Below are 19,432 nucleotides of genomic sequence, written 5' to 3' on the forward strand. Positions count from 1 at the left end.
CGTGTAAACATTGAGTTCAAACCACACGGGTTGCCCCCCCCCCACCAAAAATAGTGCAGAGTTCTAAAGTGTTAACGCCTTCGCCCTTCGGGCCATTTTCTCGCACGATCGGAATTCGGGACCATCCGCCACAGGCTGGGCTTGCTGAACCTCTCCCGCTTCCTTCTTCTTAAAAAATGAAATGAAATAAAATAAAAAAATTAAACAAATAATAATAATAATAAAAAAAAACCACCCACCCAACCCCAAATAGAGTAACTGGAGAGCAACTGCTCTGTCTCGATTAATTTTTCTTGAAAAAAGAGAAGAGGCGATTCCCTTCTGCCCCGATGGGCTCGGACACCTGCTGCTCTGGCCTCAGCAAGGGGGAGGGTCTGGCGCGCCGCTTCGCTCCGTGACCGCTGGAGAAGGAATAAGTGGGCTGGCTCCATTCCTTTGGATGTTTGTCCATCAGCTGCTGGTCAATGACCCTCTGCATGTCATCCTACAGCAGGAAGGAGGAAGGCCGTTAAAAGGACGGACAGAAAAAGAGAGGGGGGGAAGGGGGGGAGCCTACGTGGCAGAGAGAAGGACAGGTTGACTGCACGGTACAATGCAAAGTACAGCCAGGGGGGCAGGCGAGGGTGTGGGGAGAGAAGCTCCAGCGATACACCCCGACCCACATCGGACTTCCTTTGGTTTTACATACCCTCTACACATTCCAGGACCAAGCATGAGATTTAAAATCAGAAATCATATTCTATATATCTAAATAGCGCGTACGGAGATTGTGTTATGAGCACAGACAGCGAAGAGAAGTCACTCGTAGAATCACAAGGGTTGAAAGGGGCCAACCGCCGGCTTGGTGCAAGAATCCTGAACCAAGAAAACGGAACCGCAAAGTATCCACCAGTATATATTGGGGGTGGGGGCAGTTCCCACTCACAAAATGGACTGGAGGGGTATAGAAAACAGAGTACAAGATTGTATTTCAGACAGCAGATGCTTCTAGGGCAGCCGTCATCAGCCTGAGGCCCCCCCCCCCCAGTGAACTACAATGTGGCGATGCCGGGGATTTCGCCTTTTCCAGACGGGTCGACAGGTCGTTGCAGAGCAGACAACAAAACGGCCTCGTGGGATGTTAAGACTGGCAAATTAATTATGGCCCAAGTTTCCATGGACGACAGTCCACTTCATCAGATGCGTGAAAGGTTATCCGGAGTGAAAGTTATGCTCCGTTTGCATGTCGAGCCTGACCTTCTTAGAAAATTACAGACCTTGAAAATGGGGGGGGGGAAATCTCCCCTCCTGTGACATCTTTAATCTCTTAAAAGCTCAAACGCAACACAATGGACCAAAAACCTAACAACCCTGGCAACATCTGAAAGAGTGTTATAAAAGCACCACTTACGAACGGACTTCTATTTGGTGTGCCTTTACTGTCATTTATGTATAATTTACTGCCTTTTTTCTTCTTTTGATTTAGGACGTTGTGATATTTGAAACGGAGGCCTTTGAAGTATGTAGTTACACTTGCATTTTCTTTTGGTTCTATTGTTTTATTTCGCTAAACCTATAATAAAAAAATGGGGGGGGGAGCATTTTTGTTCCCTGATTGAAGGACACACACACACACACCACACACAAAGGCGATAAAAGCATGTGAATCATCCCAGAGATCTGAGGAAAAGCTGCAAGATGTTGGAAACAAGAGAATGAGGAAGTATTTACAAGAAATTCACAAAGAACATGACCTAAGCAGCTGGTTGCTCACAACTATGAAACAAAAGTGTGAAACACACACAAACACACCAAATAAAAACCCTTTGCAGTTATATTTATCTATAGGTAGCAAGGAGAAAAGCTATGCATTCAGTTCTGGGCTCCACAATTCAAGAAGGATGCAGATAAGCTGGAGCGTGTTCAGAGGAGGGCAACCAGGTTGATCAGAGGTCTGGAAACAAAGCCCTATGAAGAGAGACTGAAAGAACTGGGCATGTTTAGCCTGGAGAAGAGAAGATTGAGGGGAGACATGATAGCGCTCTTCAAATACTTAAAAGGTTGGCACACAGAGGAGGGCCAGGATCTCTTCTCGATCCTCCCAGAGTGCAGGACACGGAATAACGGGCTCAAGTTATAGGAAGCCAGATTCCAGCTGGACATCAGGAAAAACTTCCTGACTGTTAGAGCAGTACGACAATGGAATCAGTTACCTAGGGAGGTAGTGGGCTCTCCTACACTGGAGGCCTTCAAGGGCAGCTGGACAACCATCCGTCAGGGATGCTTTAGGGTGGATTCCTGCATTGAGCAGGGGGTTGGACTCGATGGCCTTGTAGGCCCCTTCCGACTCTGCTATTCTATGATTCTATGATTCTCAAAGCGGGTGCCCCAGCCTCTACCAGCTGATAGCTGATGGGAGGGAGTATGATCAATGTGTTCTTGTAAACCAGGAACAGACATCACAGAGCCCTCCAAAGGTTTGGACCACAAATCCCATAATCCCTGACCATTGGCCAAGTTGGCTGGGACTGATGCGGAGTTCTAGCCCAAAATATCCAGGAAGTGCCAGGTAGTCAATTTTAGCTTGTCATCTTCCCAGTTTGAAATTTGGTTCATCCCAAACTTTGAGTTGTGTGTGTGTGTGTGTTAAACAGTTTGCATGAAAATTCAGATACATTTCTGTGCCTATTTTCTTCTCTGAATGCATGCTTTTGGGTTATTTATTTATTTATTTATTTATTTATTTATTTATTATGGCATTTATATACTGCCTTTTTCCCTCCAAGAAAGGGCACCAGGTTGGGGGAAAAGTGAGCAAGATCTTTAAAGCTAGACCAGGATACCTAGCAGACCGCCTTCCCTTATATACGTCCAGACGAAATTTACAATCATCAGAGGAGGTCCTCACGGAGAACCTTGATGGTGGGCCTTCTCTGTAGCGGCACCCACCCTCTGCAAAACCTTCCCTTGTGCGGTTCAGGAGGAGGAAAATAACATCTTTCAAATGCCTCCTGAAAACACATCTTTTTAAACAAGCTTTCCTTGGATTATAACTTTTCCTGGATGTATATGACATTTTTTAAAAATCTTAAAGTTTTAACATTCTGACTTTTGTATATTGTGGTTTTAGTTGTGAACTGCCGAGAGAGCCTTGGTGATTGGGCAGTATAAATATGTAATAAATAAATAAATAGCTAAGAAATGGTGCCTGAGTTGTACTTCTTTTTTGTTTTTTCCTCCTCCCTCCCAATGCCTTTTCCTTTCGTGCCATGTCTTTTAGATTGTAAACCTGAGAGTGGGGATTGTTGTTTTATTAATCTTTGTGAGCTGCACGGGGAGCCTTTTTGGGGCTGTAGAGCAGGGTAAAAACTCTCTCTCTCTCTCTCTCACACACACACACACACACAAAGAGAATTAACCAGAAACTGATGAAGTCAAGAGGAAAAATCCAAGAATTTCAAGCCCACACGTGGACTATCACAGCAAGAGCTTGGTTGCTAGGATCAACCATCATATGCAAATAGACCCAGATGAGGCACGCATGCACACACACCCTTCCTATCATAACTCTGGCAGCATCTGTAAACTGACACAGCCATTTTACTCAACCCGGGGACCTCATCTTACATGTGTAATAAGCCGGCAACAAGCTATAACCTGCTGGCGAATCCCCATTGGCTGAGCGGCGGCTATTGGGTTTTCAAGAACATTCCAAGGAAGGCGGACAGGTTCAGTTCCAGAATACTGAACACTCACAGCCGCCGAGCTGAAGGCTGCAGAAGGTCAGATCTGCAGCGGTGGGGTGGGTGGAGCGAAATTCATACGGCCCCCAGGAACAGAAGGAGCAGTTTATGGGAGGGTCAGTGTTTTCCATTGTTTGCATTCAAAATCACGACCCGGGTTCTCAGTGATGCTGCAAGATTCATCAAGATCCTTCCCCATCCATGCAGAAACTATGTCACCCAGAACAAGCATAGCTCCCATTTCCCTGCAAGTACAATGTGCAATTTCTTTCACATATGCACATTTCCCAACACTTGGGCTAGGATAAAAGAAACACCAGGGGTAGAAAGGGGAACTCCTCAAAAACGTACTCGGAAAGATCAACAGTGATCAAACATGTCACTGGTCAGCTGAGCTGGGGGTCGGACTGGGGGTCAGCATGGCAGGGCAGCTGCTGAGGGCCCACAGGCTTAGAAGGGCCCATCCCTAGACATGTCAACCCCCTACAGCAGGCCAGTGCAACAGCCACTCCCTGCCGCCGCCCCCCAGTGAAAGGTGTCACCGGGGGTGGGCAGCGACGCTCCTAAATGGGAGCCAAAATGGCGGTCCCTGTTCCCCATCCTCCGCCATCACTGATTTGCATCCCGCCGCCACAATTCGCCTGCTGTCAACACCGCCATTTCGTCCGCCTCTCCCCTGCCGCCGCCACCGTTTCGTCCACCTCTTTCCTGCTTGTCATGTCCAGCCCTGCTCCCCCTGGGTTGGAAGAAGGTGTTTCAGGTGATCAGTCAGAATCAGACTTTGAAGCAGAGGAGTCGGCGCCAGAAACAGGCCAGCCTGTACCAGTGGGGGAGGCAGCTCCCACGGGCTCTTCCCCAGCTGGGAGCGAACCCTCTCCAGAGCTTATCTCGTCAAGGGCAAACAATACACAGTCAGTGGGAAGCCAATATTCTTCCGAGGGGGAGAGCATGGAGAGGTAGGCCGATTCTAGAGTACGAAGCGGATTAAAATAGGCGGAGCTAAAGGAGGGTGAGAGAAAGTCAGCCTGGCTGGCATCCCATCAGAAGCTGCCTCAGAACTAGTCTCTCTGAAATTGACGCATCTTGGGAAAAGGCTTTCCATTCTTCTTGAAAGGACAATTGTCTCTCTCAGTTTGCATAGTTTTGCCTAGGGGGAAGGTTCCAAGAGATTAGACTCTCTTCAGGTGGGAAGAGATATTTATTGCTTGAATAAAGCTTTGTGGATTGCTTAGCAGGCCTCGTTATTGTCTCGGTTTTGAGAAACACGACACTGCTGTCACCTCCACCATTTTGCCTACTTCCCCTGCCTCCCCATCTGTCCCTTGCCTGCCGCCGCTCAGTTCTGCAGCTGCCACCTGCCCTTTTATGTGACCCCAAGTGCAATATGGATGATCAGGGGTCTGGAAACAAAGCCCTATGAAGAGAGACTGAAAGAACTGGGCAGGTTTAGCCTGGAGAAGAGAAGATTGAGGGGAGACATGATAGCACTCTTCAAATACTTAAAAGGTTGGCACACAGAGGAGGGCCAGGATTTCTTCTCGATCCTCCCAGAGTGCAGGACACGAAATAATGGACTCAAGTTATAGGAAGCCAGATTCTGGCTGGACATCAGTAAAAACTTTCTGTTAGAGCAGTACGACAATGAAACCAGTTACCTAGGGAGGTTGTGGCCTCTCCCACACTAGAGGCCTTCAAGGGGCAACTGGACAGCCATCTGTCAGGGATGCTTTAGGGTGGATTCCTGCATTGTGCAGGGGGTTGGATTCGATGGCCTTATAGGCCCCTTCCAACTCTACTAGTCTATGATTCTATATCCAACAACTCAACATTGGGCATTGCTTTGGGGATAACCTTAAGGTGGCGAAGGGCAGCCGCAGAGAGCAGACCATTGGCCCGCTCAAAAGTGCAGCATCAGGAAACTTTGTGGGAGGTGGATGCAAGTAAGACAGCCAGTGGTGGAGGTGGCAGCAGGCAAAATGGCGGCCGTGCAGTCTGGAGACAGCAGTGAAATCCAAAATGGATTCAAATGGATTCAGATTTCTAGGAACCCGACCTGCGGATACTGCAGCAAGCTGTTTCCCCCCAGCTCGGGTGGAATCCACGGATGGGTTTTCACTTTGGGGGGGGGGTGGTTCACTAATTCGCAGTAGCACAAGTGAACACTAGTGCGAATTAACACAAGTAGAAGAAAATCCTGGTTAAAAAAATAATAATCCCATTCCATCAGTGAAGGGACGACAAAATAAAAGGTGTTTGACACTCCGCGAAACACAGACGGAATGGCTTTAATAAAATCCGTACATCCCCAGCGGAGACAGCGGTGGTGGGTGGACGGAGTGGAGGAGGTGGTGCTGAAGCCTTCAGATGAGGAGGAGGCAGAGGAGGCGGCCAGTGGGTGGGGATGGAGGGGAGTAGGAAATGGCAGCCGGGGATCACTGGAAGTTCCATATCCCAAGGGGCATATCCCCCCCCCCTTTAAGTCTGCCACTGGTCCTGTTCGGCAGGCTCGCTTTTGCGACAGTGTAAACCCGCAATTTCAAAACACGCTCCCTAAAGTGACTTAGAATCATAGAATCATAGAATAGCAGAGTTGGAAGGGGCCTACAAGGCCATCGAGTCCAACGCCCTGCTCAATGCAGGAATCCACCCTAAAGCATCCCTGACAGATGGTTGTCCAGCTGCCTCTTGAATGACTCTAGTGTGGGAGAGGTCACCACCTCCCTAGGTAACTGATTCCATTGTCACACTGCTCTAACAGTCAGGAAGTTTTTCCTGATATCCAGCCGGAATCTGGCTTCCTTTAACTTGAGCCCGTTATTCCGTGTCCTGTATTCTGGGAGGACCGAGAAGAGATCCTGGCCCTCCTCTGTGTGACAACCTTTTAAGTATTTGAAGAGTGCTCTCATGTCTCCCCTCTATCTTCTCTTCTCCAGGCTAAACATGCTCAGTTCTTTCAGTCTCTTCATAGGGCTTTGTTTCTAGACCCCTTATCATCCTGGTTGCCCTCCTCTGAACACGCTCCAGCTTGTCTGCATCCTTCTTGAACTGTGGAGCCCAGAACTGGACAACTGCACTTCTGAGCCTGCTCAGGTGCACTGCAAGAATACAGCAACCAACTCCAATCAACAGGCGCTTTTACGTTCACTCCTTTGCAGAATCCAGTCTGGGGTCTCAGGAGGTCAAGTCCAAGAAGTGCCACACCGCACATGAAGCTGCCTTAGAATGACACCAGCACCCTTGGCCCAGTTCCGTCTGTGCCAGCAGGCAGATTCCAGAGGGGCAAATCCGTTGCAGTGAAACAAAGCACCGTCAAGGTTGAACAAGTCTATCGTGGCATGAGCCCTGGTGGGCTAGAGCCCCTCAGTTGGATATATATCCCTCTGCTGGGTTCAAGTTACATTTTACTTGGCATCTCCCTTTTCTTGCTCATGGTGTTTTTCTAGATGAACATGACGGGCTTTGCCAAGTCATGCTGTCTTTTACTGACACAGAATTTTCCTGACTATTGAACATATTGTAAGTATGACTGCTTTCTGGATGTTGGCGTGGATGTATTTTGGTTTCTGAAGGTTTTCTGTAAAAAAAAAAAAAGTTGATGTGATGCCCATGACTGATATGACTAATGGAATAATTGTAATTTTTTCTTGTTGCCATAGTTCTTTAACTTCCATAGCCAGCGGTGTATATTTGTCTTTCTTTTCCTCTGCCTTTTCTACATTTTTGTCATTAGCTATTGCTATATCAATGAGGTAGGTGTGCTTTTCTTTTTCTGTCTATAACTGTTATGTGTGGTCGATTGCAAACTATTTTCTTGTCTGTATGAATTGTTCCGTCCCAGTATATTTTATGGTCTGCATTTTCCAAGATTGTTTCAGGTGAGTATGTATAATATGGTTGGTTTTGTTGTTATATTGGGTTTATTTATTTTTATGTATTTGATTTCTACCCTGCCTTTCTACCAAAAAATGATATTCAAAATAGGTTGGATGCACATTTAAGATGGGACATCCGTACTGGCGGAAGTGGACGTCACCTTCGCTTCCTTTCCACGGCGGCTCCTCCATTCCCTTGAAAATGCTATACAGACAGTCAGGAGAGCCTGGTGAAAGGGGTGAATCATGGGGGGGGATCCGCACGTCGCTCCCAGAGCGCTTCTATGCGATCCCAGTGCACCCCGAAAACAACAGTCTGACTTCCCTGTAAAAGAAACGAGGAAGAGCCGTCCATGCCACCGCCGCTGCCGACGACGACGAGGAGAGCTCGGCAAAAGAAGGAGGGGTGGAGAGCTTCTTCCGCTCTTCACCCCTCCTTCTTTTGCTGAGCTCTCCGCGGCGGCGGCAGCATGGACGGCTCTTCCTCGTTTCTTTTACAGGGAAGTCAGACTATCGTCTTCGGGGTGCACTGGGATCGCATAGAAGCACTCTGGGAGCGACGTGCGGATCCCCCCATGGTGTGTGTATGGGGCGGGAGGGGATCCCCCCAAATTGGGCAGAGGGACCTTCCGCTAACGGAGCTCTTCCTTTCGGGGAAAGCAGATCCTGGCTCCAACCCCTTATTATTTTCCTGCATTATGCTTTTAACTTGTGATTGCGAATCAGCTTGAAGGGGAGGCAGGGAGGGCCCCCGAAACGCAGGATTAACAATGCTTTTGCAAAAACAACATCCATCTCTCTGCCAACTCAGGAGGGTGCTCAGGCTCTAGCCAACAAAAACTGACGCCACAATAAAGCTGTTACCCTTTGAGGTGTCTCCGGTCAGGAGTGGCCTTCCAGGGTCCGAGACGGAGAACCTCCCCTGGTTTACCTGGAGACGCCGGGGATCGAACCAGGGACCGTCTGCATAAAGCAGGGGCTCAACCACTGAGCTTCAGCCCAACAAAGCGGATAGGATCACAGGAAACTGTTTCACACCAAGCTCAGTGTTGTCTCCACAGGCCTTCTGCAACCTGGTGCCCTCCAGATACCAATTCCCATCAGCTCCACCCAGCACGGCCGACGGTCAGGAATGCTAGGAGACATCTGGAAGGCCAGCAGGTTGCGGAAGGCAGCAGTTGCTACCTTTTATTACAGTCAACAGACCAATAAAACATATGAAAACACATAATAAATATTCAAAACACATGGAATTAAAACAGAGTATGATTGCATGAAGCCTCCTTAAAGTTCTGCACTAGAAGCAAAGGAAAGTCCTGCCACCATAACTGATCTGGTAAGGATTGCGTGATTAAGAAATTTAGCGACTTGTCCGGTGGTATGCTTATCTTGAGCCTGTAAAAGGACCGACATAAGGGTCACGGACGATCGTCCAGGTAATCGTTGTGTGAAAGGATAGATAAGGGCTTTTCTTGCCTTCTGATAGAAGCTGCAGTTGAATAATACGTGGGAGATAGATTCCACCTCCTCGTTGTTACAGGGGCAGCATCTATCTGATGGTGGAACTTTCCCAAATCTGCCCTCCGTTACCCTAGAAGGCGTAGCATTAAGCCTTGCTAGGGAAAATGCCCGCCTATATTTGGGTATAGATAACCAGCTTAAATACAGAGGTACGCTATTTTGGTCGTGATCCCATAGCCCCAAGGCATACGGGGAACATGGGCCCCATGCAGCTTGCGGTAGTTCCTGAGTATCAATATCCAGGAGTCTCTGCTTAATGATCCTTTTGGCGCTACCCAGGTCCAGGGATAACAGATGGTCTTGGGAGAGCCCTATGGTGGTAAGTTTTAGCTAAACTGCTTCCACCCATGGAGATTTATAAGAGTCCGTCCAGACCACGGAGGTGAACGAATTAGGGACAGGACTTAAATTTCAACGCAGCCAGAAACAGAGTGTATGTATCCACCCTATACATTTTAGGGTAGTCAACCCAACTTCCAGATTTAAGACTGCACTAGCAACACATCTTGGAACTCCAAATATCAGCCTTAGAAAGGAAGATTGAACACCTTCCAGTGAGTTCTTATAAAGAGGAAGCCACATCGGGGCACCAAACAGAAATTGGGACACCAGGAAGGCAGCAGTTCTCCAGATGTTTTGGACAGGAATCTTTGCCAGCTCTACCTGGAGATGATGTCGACTGAACCTGCAACCTTCTGCATGCACTATGGGCAGCGGAGGCTGGTGGCGCCGATATCAGTGGGGCAGTGAATCCGCTCCGGGTTTCAAACAGGACTGTCAGCCTCGAACCTTGAATAGCGCCTGCAGAGCGAAACCGGGAGCCGACTGACCACCCCACCCAGCCTCCACTGACTGTGGGCCTCAGGGATTTCACACTAAAAGGCCACCAAATACTATTACACATGCATGCATGGGAGAAGGAAACACATTAAAAAAAAAAAAAAAAAACAGTCCAAGAGCCGGACAAGCAAATTCAGAAAGGTCCATTTAAAAAAATGCGACATGGCTGTGAAAGATGGCCGTAGAGATGCGCCCGGCGAGCCGACGGAGATGAATGCGTGGGCATCTACAGGACGCTGGCATTCCGTCCGCCCGGAGGAGGATGCGACACAGACGTGGGATGGGATGAGGAAAGAAAAGGGTGGGAGCTCACCTTAAAGGCAGGAGGGGTGTACGACTAAAGCTGTTGTTACGGGAATTGAGAAAGGCCACTAGATCAAAAACCAGAGGAGCCATATAGTAAAAAGCCCTGAGGAAGCAAACTGGAAGCAGAGGAGAGAAAAGAGGGAGAGAGAGAGAGAGAGAGAGAGAGAGAGAGAGAGAGAGAGAGAGGAGGACATGGAAAAATTGAGAACAGGAGCAAAAGGTCAACCAGGGAAAGGCGTTTGCTGATTGTTTGAGGGGAAGAGAACGGAATACCAGGCCGAGCTCAAACACACATCTCCATCACTGAATTGGGTTCACTCGTAATGCTACCCCATAGTATGGGGTTGTTGAATTCTGGGGTTGTGGTGATGTGCAAATCCATCTGCACTACCCAAGCGTGGTTTGTGAACCATGAATAACATAGAAAGAGAACCCACGACAACGGCTGTTGATGGATTGCGAATTCTGGGTTGTTTTAAAACATGAGCTGTCATCACGTGTGAAGCCAGAACTGAGGGTTGTTTCACCAGGCTATGGAGGTGGCAGGCAAGAGTGGTAAAACCCCCACAGTGGCTCCACATGTCAGTAGCGCAGTGCAGCAAAGGCATTTGGGATACAGACAGGGAGCGGGCAAGGAGAAGGGAAACAACCCAGGGATTGAGAAAACAAACCATGGTTTGTTTGAACAACTGTCCAACAAACCCTGGGTAGAGCAACAAACCATGGATTAACCACGGATAAATCAACCATGGGTTATTGTTATGTGTGGACCAGGTCAATGACTGCAACATCAGGCAATGACTTCCACGAATGCAGACGGAAACTTTTGAACCACCTCGTATCACCTCCTCCTCAACTGCACCGCTTCCCTCTCCCCTTTCCATGGAGTTACCAAGAATAAAGAAATCAAGCAACACACTTGTGTTTTGTGAGAACCGGGCCCACGTCCCATCAGCGCATTATGTGTGTTCCCCTCTCTCTGTCTTTTTCACATTGGTTCCAGTTTGGGGCAACTTTAGAACCGAAGGCCCCAAAGACTGGTGCCGTTTGAGTTGACACACACACACACACAAAAGATTTTGGAAAAGTAAAAGGAACCAGACCAAAAATCCCTTCCTCCCCCCTCTTACTTCAAATTTAGAATACTTTTTAAAGTGGTTTAAATACCAGGAACTCGGGAAAGGGGTCTGAAACATCACTAGCAGAGCTGTCTCCATTTTAATCTCAGGCGCATTCAAATTCAAACAGGCACATATTTGGAGGGTCATCGTTCAAATTGCCATTTCCTGCACTGCAAATGCTACAATATTCACATTGCTTAGGATTCTACAACTGGCAGCACAGGTTACGTTTCTGCACCTGTTAATGGAGCTTAGCTGCTGTTCGTAGTATTTTGATATTTTGATATTTTCATTTTCACGCTGTGGAGACGAGCATTTGACTTCGATTATTTTAATGCGTGCTGCCCTGAGCCCATATGCACCAGACGCAGCTCAAATTAAAAACCCTGTTAATGTCGTCAGTGTCACCATTTTCCCTTCTATTTCTGACGTTCAAGTGCTGAGTGCTGTTATTTATGTGGCTAAAACAGCACCGTCCACATCCAAAAGGGAAGGTCGATCAGCTAGTATGGGGGAACCCCATAGTTCACAGAAGTACAAAAGATTTTTAGGGGGGAAACTCTATTGTATGTGGGTTGTTGTTGTTTTTTTACTCAAAACAGCCACTGAGGATTCAGTGGGTTCAGCAGCTGCAGAATCCTGACTGGTTGTTGGTGATGGCAGAATGGAAAACAGGAGGGCAGGAGGGGAATGGAATACGGTGGCTGGAATACTGAACAGAAGCACTTAACACTGCAACACTTTGTGGCAGTTGTCACATGTTTGCATGTAACTTTCATTGTGATGTTAACAGCATAAGCTTTGCTTTGAATTTAAGATAAGTATATAAAAATATATTTTTAAAAAGAGCAGGGCTTTTTGCAATTCTTTTACTTAGGGCCTGTTCAGACAACACACTGAACCGCGGTTAGGCTGCTAACCCCTTTGCAGCAAACCGTTAGTGAGTGAGTTTAAACTATGGTTGTATGTAGCCACCATGGTTAGGAATGGTTCACACGACATGCTAAGTCATGATTTACACAACACACTAAGCCATAATGTTTAGCTCAAAATACTGAACCACTGTGGCTTAGAATGTTGTCTGAACAAGGTCCTAAACTTAACCTTAAAGAATGTTCCGGCTAAAATCGTCCACATGATAAATAAGCCATGGGGGCTCATTTCCCCCATCATGCGTGCCGAGCACAGCTTATCGGGTTGTGCAAATCTGGCCAGGGTGGCTTGTTGCCATAGGTAACAAGCCACCCGGAACCCTACAACAACCCATGGGTTCTGGGTGGCTTGTTACACATGAAAATAAACCACCCCGCCAGCTTTGCACAACATGACAAGCTGTGCTACTGAGGGTAATTATCCAATTCCCCCACAGCATGTGACCAACACGCACAGTGACAGAAATAAACCACTGTGGAAATACCGTATTTCTTCAATTCTAAGATGCACTTTCCCCCCATATAAACATCTCTAAAAACGGGGTGTGTCTTAGAATTGTGGGTGTGTTTATTATTTCTTAGAATCAAAGCTTTTTTTCTATTGGTGGTACTGAAATTAGTGTGCGTCTTACAATCGATGGCGTCTTACAATCGAAGAAATACGGTAAGCCACATGATTGACGGAGTTCACACAAGATGATAAACCCACAATCAATGCTTGAGTATGGTTTGAGTGTGGGTTATCGTTGAACTGTGGTTTATCGGGTTGCCTGAACCTAGCCACGCTAACGAACTATAGCTTGTTAACCATCAACAACCCACAATTCACAATTCAACAACAAACCATGGGCTCTCAGGATGGCTTGTTCGAGAAAAATAACCCAACCTGCAGAAAACGTCTTGCGTTCAGACAACATGATAACCCATGTTGTGTGAACCCAGATGTTGTGTGAACCAGGTCATTGAGTGTCCCTGCCAAAGAGGTTTCGTTCACCTGGAATGCTCTGTTGGGTGCTGAGCCACAGCAAGAGGAGCCCTTACGGCTCACAAGCGCATGGAGCGGGGAACCCAGGGTCTCTGCACCACTCTGCCAGGTCTCCCTTACCTGCCATGCCTCTAGCTGCTGCGAAAGATTAAGCTTCTGCTGGATTGCATCTAAGAGCTGACTGTTCAGTGACATCATGTCAATCTTGCTTTTGGCTAGTTCCATTTCGACAGCATTCTTCCTGAAAAGCAAAGCAAAGGTGGTCGAGGAGAGCCGCTTGGATAGCTTCCGCATGGCTTGCTTTTCGGATTTATAACCCGCTCTGGTCCGTACGTGGGAATCCAAGAGGAAAGAACCTTACAAGGAGAACAACCTTACAAAATAAGACACCTGCCTCAACATTTCAATTACAAGACACCACATTTAAAATACGCTTTAAAGCACACAATCCCCTTCACCAGTTATTTAATCCTTGTAGAAATAAGGGGGTGGCTCCAGTTTTTGTCATACTTAGTGCAGAGCCATTGAAACAAATTGTCCCTGGTTGGGGTCACTCCCTCCCTGCTGTCCTTCCACTGCCAGGCCTTGGGTGTGCAAGCGGGTCTGTTGGGTTGGAGGTAGTATTGTTGAGAAAATCTGCTTGGCCCGCAAAAACAGCGGATGCCCCCGCGTCCAGCTCTCATGAGCCCAGGCAGAGGCTATCAAGCAGGAGGCTATAAGGAGGAGGGCCTTCTCTGCTGTGGCACCCCGGCTGTGGAATGAGCTTCCTAGAGAGGTTCGCCCGGCACCTACACTATACGCTTTTCAACGCCAGGTGAAGACCTTCTTATTCTCCCAGTATTTTAACAGTTTATCATCTTAGTCTTTTAACCTTGCTATTTTAAATCTGTATTTCAAATCTGTATACATCTCTGCGTTGCTGTTTGGTTTTACCCTGGTTGTGCTTTTATATAGTATTTTGTATTGTGTGTTTTTTTTTTATACTATTCTTTGTTTTATACTTTGATTCGTGTCTGATGATTTTAACTTTAGCAAACCGCCCAGAGCGCTTCAGCTATTGAGTGGTATAGAAATGCAATAAATAAATAAATAAATAATTTCTTATCCGCCTCTCCGATTGGATCGAGGCGGGGAACAGCAGCAAGCATAAAATACCGATTAAAAACATAGTATACACTGTTAAAAAAATAATAATAACACAAACAAACAAACAGGACTTCATTTAGTCATGACTGAAGTCCCAGTTATTTCAGTGACTAAATCGGGATCTATTCCCTTATTTCTACAAGGATTAAGTAACTTATTATTATTATTATTATTATTATTATTATTATTATAATTTATATAGCACCATCAATGTACATGGTGCTGTACAGAGTAAAACAGTAAAAAGCAAGACCCTGCCGCATAGGCTTACAATCTAATAAAGTTGTAGTAAACAATAAGGAGGGAAAGAGAATGCAAATAGGCACAGGGTAGGGTAAACAGGCACCGGGTAGGGTGAAGCTAACAGTATAGAGTCAGAGAGTTCTTAAGTATAACTAAATCTCAATCTAACCCAGAAAGATGTTATTATTTTATTTATATCCTGCCTTTCCATTAGAAATAGCGTTCAAGGCAGCTAACAATTAAAAAATGGAGGTTAAAAACAAAATATTACTTAAAATGGAACATTATTTTTTTTTAATTACATCTCTATACCGCCCAATAGCCGAAGCTGTCCAGGCGGTTCACAACCATTAAAATCATGAAATACGACAGAAGATACAGTACAAAAGTTTAAAACTACAGTATAAAATAGAAGCAAAACCCAAGATAAAACCTACCAGCAACACACAGAGTGCATAGTTAAATCATGGGATTTACTACCAAAAGACGTAGTGATGGCCACCAACTTGGATGACTTTAAAAGGGGGTTGGATAAATTCCTGGAGGAGAAGGCTATCAATGGTTATATGCTCCCTCCAGTATTAGAGAGTGTGCTATGTACACCAGTTGCTGGGGGAACCTGGGCGGGAGGGTGCTATTGCTCTTGTGTCCTGCTTGTGGGTTTACCGGGGGCAGATGGTTGACCGCTGTATGAACAGAATGCTAGACTAGATGGACCCTTGGTCTGATCCAGCAGGGCTCTTCTGATGTTCTTATGTTCAAAGATTTAAAATGCAGAAACAGATTGAAAACAGCAGGAGCTTAATTTTAGGGTATGCTCCCCTGAGTTCCACCATGGAAGAAGGACAGGATATAAAATGTACTAGATGAATATGAATATGCCGTGCATAACACGAGTTTCCCCCTCCTCTCTGGGGATCACATGTGACTCAAGCAATTACAGTATCTTAATCGCCACTTCCAGCCGGTTCTCATACCAGCCGGTTCTTATAATATTTAAGCAAAATTATTATTAGCAACTAGCCAAAAGCCTGTCGACTTGATGCGCAGAGGGTATGCGAAGGGAGGGCCAGTAAGAAGGTGTTCCCCAACCTGGCGCCCTCCAGACTTCAACGCCATCATTCCAAGCCAGCTATTTATGGGCTGGGAATGGGCATCAAGGAGAACTCAGGCAAGCTCTGGGCTACATAGAGGGAAACCTGGAATTCTCCGGGTGTTCTTAGACTCCAACACCCATCATCCCCAGCCAGCAATGCTCATGGGTTATGGGAGTCAGAGTCCAACTTCACCTGGAGGGCCTACCCCCCTGGCACCAGAATATGACACAACCCCAGGAACTGGCCGTATATCTGTTTATCTATATGTCTATATTTTAAGACTCGCCCCTGGCGCCGCTATAAAACAGCTTTCCTCAACCTGGTGCCCCCCAGACACGTTAGACTACAACTCCCATCTGTTGGCCTGCTGGCTGGGGATGATGGGAATTATAGTCCATAACTACAGCGCCAGAAAAGATCATGCCTGCATCTCTGGAGAAAGACTGCAGGAACGAAGTCCTCCAAACATTCCTGCATTGCAAAAATACGTGTTTTTTTTTAAAACACACACACACACACGCACACATCCCCAGCACTGAATGAATATTAAGCACGGGGATTCATACATCCCCAGAAAGGTAGCTGGTTTCCATGGATACAGGAGAGCCGGTAACCCACACACATACTAAAATATCAGAAGCTGCCTTTTGCATCCAAAAACCCCGGCAGCCGGCAGACTACCCTCCTTTGGCCAACAGGTGGCAGTAGTAGGGTGGAACTTGAATGGCGCTCAGGGCCCTTGATGACCAAGTCCTTGAAAATAACAAGATTAAGATGCTGCATAGTGTTACAAGCAAGGGTGTCGCTAATCCTGTACCCATAAGGCCTTCGGCCCAAATCTACTTCCCACGGCCTTGGATCTATTCCACAGAGTGTCCGTTGGTGCCAAAGGTCCCCCCTCTTCTTCTTCAACTTAATGAGTGAACAGGACCGTGCTAACGAACCATGGTGTGGCAACCACAACCAACCCAGAAAGACAACCCAGGGTTTGCTACTGGGTTGTGAACCATGGGCTGTTTAAACCATGGGTTGTTGTTACATGTGAACCCAGACCAATGAATTGTTCAGGGGGTGTTTCACCAGGCAACAATAGCACACCCACACGCAAAAGCTATGGCAAAGCAGGCCTTCTCCCCAGGGATCACCTTCCTCCAGTCTTTTAAAAACAATGCAGCTTACTTGGCAATTGCATCGTCTCGATCCCTGATAGCCTTCAAGATTTGTTCGCTCATTTCCTTATCGTCAACCGATCCTCGGAGTCGATCTCGTTCCTCCTTCAGCGACGTCATTTCGACACTCAGCAGTGTCACCTGGTAAGTAATGGGAAACAAATGAGGAAGTGTTCGGTGCCGCTGATTTAGGGACTGGGCTGGCCCCTCCAAAGGCGCGACAAAGATAAGGTCACGGATAGGGACCACCAGTGGCCGCCATGTCATAAGCACAGTAATAACAGGAGGCTTAGAGGCAGAAATGCTTGGAATCTCTGCACTCCGGTTTTTGGAAGTAAACTGCTAGTCCTCATGACCGTATGCATATTTCTTTAAAACCATCCATTCCTAAAAGTCTTCGAGAGTAGAAGACAATGAAAAAACAAGTCTTCGTGGTTTTTGTTTTCAAATAGCATGATTTAAGCCTGTGTCTTCAACGTGGTGCCTGCCAGGCTCCCTATTTCTCTTAATCGTTATTTTACGTTTTAAGATTTATTTTAAAAACATTGGGAACCTGGCGTGCTGCCAATCGAAAGGCTGCCCTGCAGCGCCATCTTTATTTGGGTTCAAAAGAGTGCTTTTGTGTTTTCTATAGCTCAGACCTCATCTCTACCTTGTACTTGTGTTCTTGGGGAAGTTACTTTTGTTTTAATCCCACCGGTTTGGGTTTCTAGGAAATGAATGCTTTGTGCCTGGCCATGCCCTGCATGGATGCCATTTGATGAATGGGCAAGCCCCACCATGGCAGCCATTTTGTGAGAGCACCCACTGCATTCTGGCAAAATTCCAAATGTGCCCACCAACACACACACACACACACAGAGGCCGGGGAGACTAGTTTCTAGACATTCCCATTTACAAAACACATTTGTAGTCATCCTCAGACTTTGCACGTGGGCTCTCCTGCATTCCGTCTCAATGGGGCTGTACACACAACACGCTAACGCACACTCAGTGGTTGAGTGTGGGTTGTTGCTGAACCGTGGGTTGTTTGTTGAACTGTGGGGTTAGGGTGTTGTCCAAACCCAGAACATTTTCTGCAGCGTGTTTTGTTAACAATACAACGTGGCTTGTTAACCACCACGACAAACCATGGGTTCTCAAGGTGGCTTAAGCCATCCTGTGGAAAATGTACTGGGTTCAGACCACACACTAATCCTCGATTCAGCAAACAAGCCACAGCTCAACAACAACCCACACTCAATCTCTGAGTGGGGTTAGCGTGTTGTGGGAACCCAGTCTTTTGGTGCTTCCAGACAGAGGGCTCCTAGCAGTACCTATCCAAAAGCATCATGCAGCTACTCTGTCTTTTCCTCCTAGGCCGATTTTTTCTGCAAAAGAAAAAGACAGAAGCAGCAGAACGAAAACACAGGAGGGGTTACAAATGGAAGGCATCTGGAAACACACACAGGTAACATTCTGTGTTTCAGGCAGGTCCATTGCAGGATAAAGGTCTCTACACTGTAGTCTATAGGAAGGACCCTTCCAGGTTGTACCAACACACCGCACAGAGGCAGAGCTGGTGCCATAGTCCGGCATCCTTGGGCACCTGCCAAGGCCCACGCTCATTGCTGGGACCTGCGAACCCTGCTGCAGAACAGGGTTAGGGAAGCCAACCACAATGGGGTTAGCGGAGGCAGCTGGTTAAGGAAAACGCATGTCAGCCGACACCGGTAACCCTGCTGTGTAACCCAAATCCCTTAATCAGCATGGTTAACGCGGTCATCTGAACGGGCCCATTGATAGCCTTCCCTTCCAGGAATTCATCTAATCCCCTTTTTAAAGCCATCCAAATGGGTGGCCATCACGACACCTTGCGGCAGTGAATTCCGTAGTTTCACTCTGGGCTGTGTGAAGGAAGTCCTTGCTTTGATCTGTCCTGAATCTCCCACCAATCAGCTTCATGGCATGTGGCCCCCACTGGGTTGTAGTCTTACGATGCAGAAAAAGGCCTCCCTGCCCCCTTTGTCCACACCATGCCTATTTTTGTACACTTCTATCATGCCTCCCCTCACTCGCCTCATTTTTAAGCTTTTCTAACCCAAAGGGAAATGGGTGCACTCAGGGAGGGTGACCCATTGGAGGCATCCCCCCACTCCAGGCCTGGAACCAGCACTGCACGCAGGGCCCTGCAGCTTACCTGGCTGTGGAGTTGCTGCAGCTCTTCCAGGCTCTGCCTCAGTTTCCCCCTTTCCCCTTCCATTAACTCCCTCAGGGCTCTCGAGTCTTCACTAGTCTGCTTGATCTGTTCTTCTAAGGCATCGTCATCACTTCTTCGTGAGCTCTGGCAAGTTATAAGGAAACACGCAATCAGGGATGTCAGAGGAATTCAGTTTGGGGGTAGAGCTCGTCGGGGATGTCGCCAGCTCGGCCCCACAGATGCCAGCTTGCGGATCCCTAAGCAGATGTGACTTGGCAGGCACCAAGTCAGGCAAGCTC

At 47.2% G+C, this 19,432-nt stretch overlaps 1 protein-coding gene across 1 annotated transcript in view; it reads right to left on the reverse strand.

Moving 5' to 3' along the window:
• Window positions 1-240: 240 nt before the first annotated feature.
• The window catches only part of BICDL1 (BICD family like cargo adaptor 1), a 90,747-nt gene continuing 71,555 nt past the window's right edge, over window positions 241-19,432 (reverse strand). Inside the window, exons 9-12 of the mRNA XM_063144224.1 lie at window positions 19,134-19,277; window positions 16,965-17,095; window positions 13,420-13,540; window positions 241-484 (exon numbers count right to left, since the gene is read on the reverse strand). Coding sequence (XP_063000294.1) covers window positions 284-484; window positions 13,420-13,540; window positions 16,965-17,095; window positions 19,134-19,277 — 597 coding nt within the window. The 3' untranslated portion in view covers window positions 241-283. The remainder of the gene's footprint in view (window positions 485-13,419; window positions 13,541-16,964; window positions 17,096-19,133; window positions 19,278-19,432) is intronic.

Source organism: Elgaria multicarinata, chromosome 18 (assembly GCF_023053635.1).
Source record: "Elgaria multicarinata webbii isolate HBS135686 ecotype San Diego chromosome 18, rElgMul1.1.pri, whole genome shotgun sequence".
Classification (NCBI taxonomy): Eukaryota; Metazoa; Chordata; class Lepidosauria; order Squamata; family Anguidae; genus Elgaria; species Elgaria multicarinata.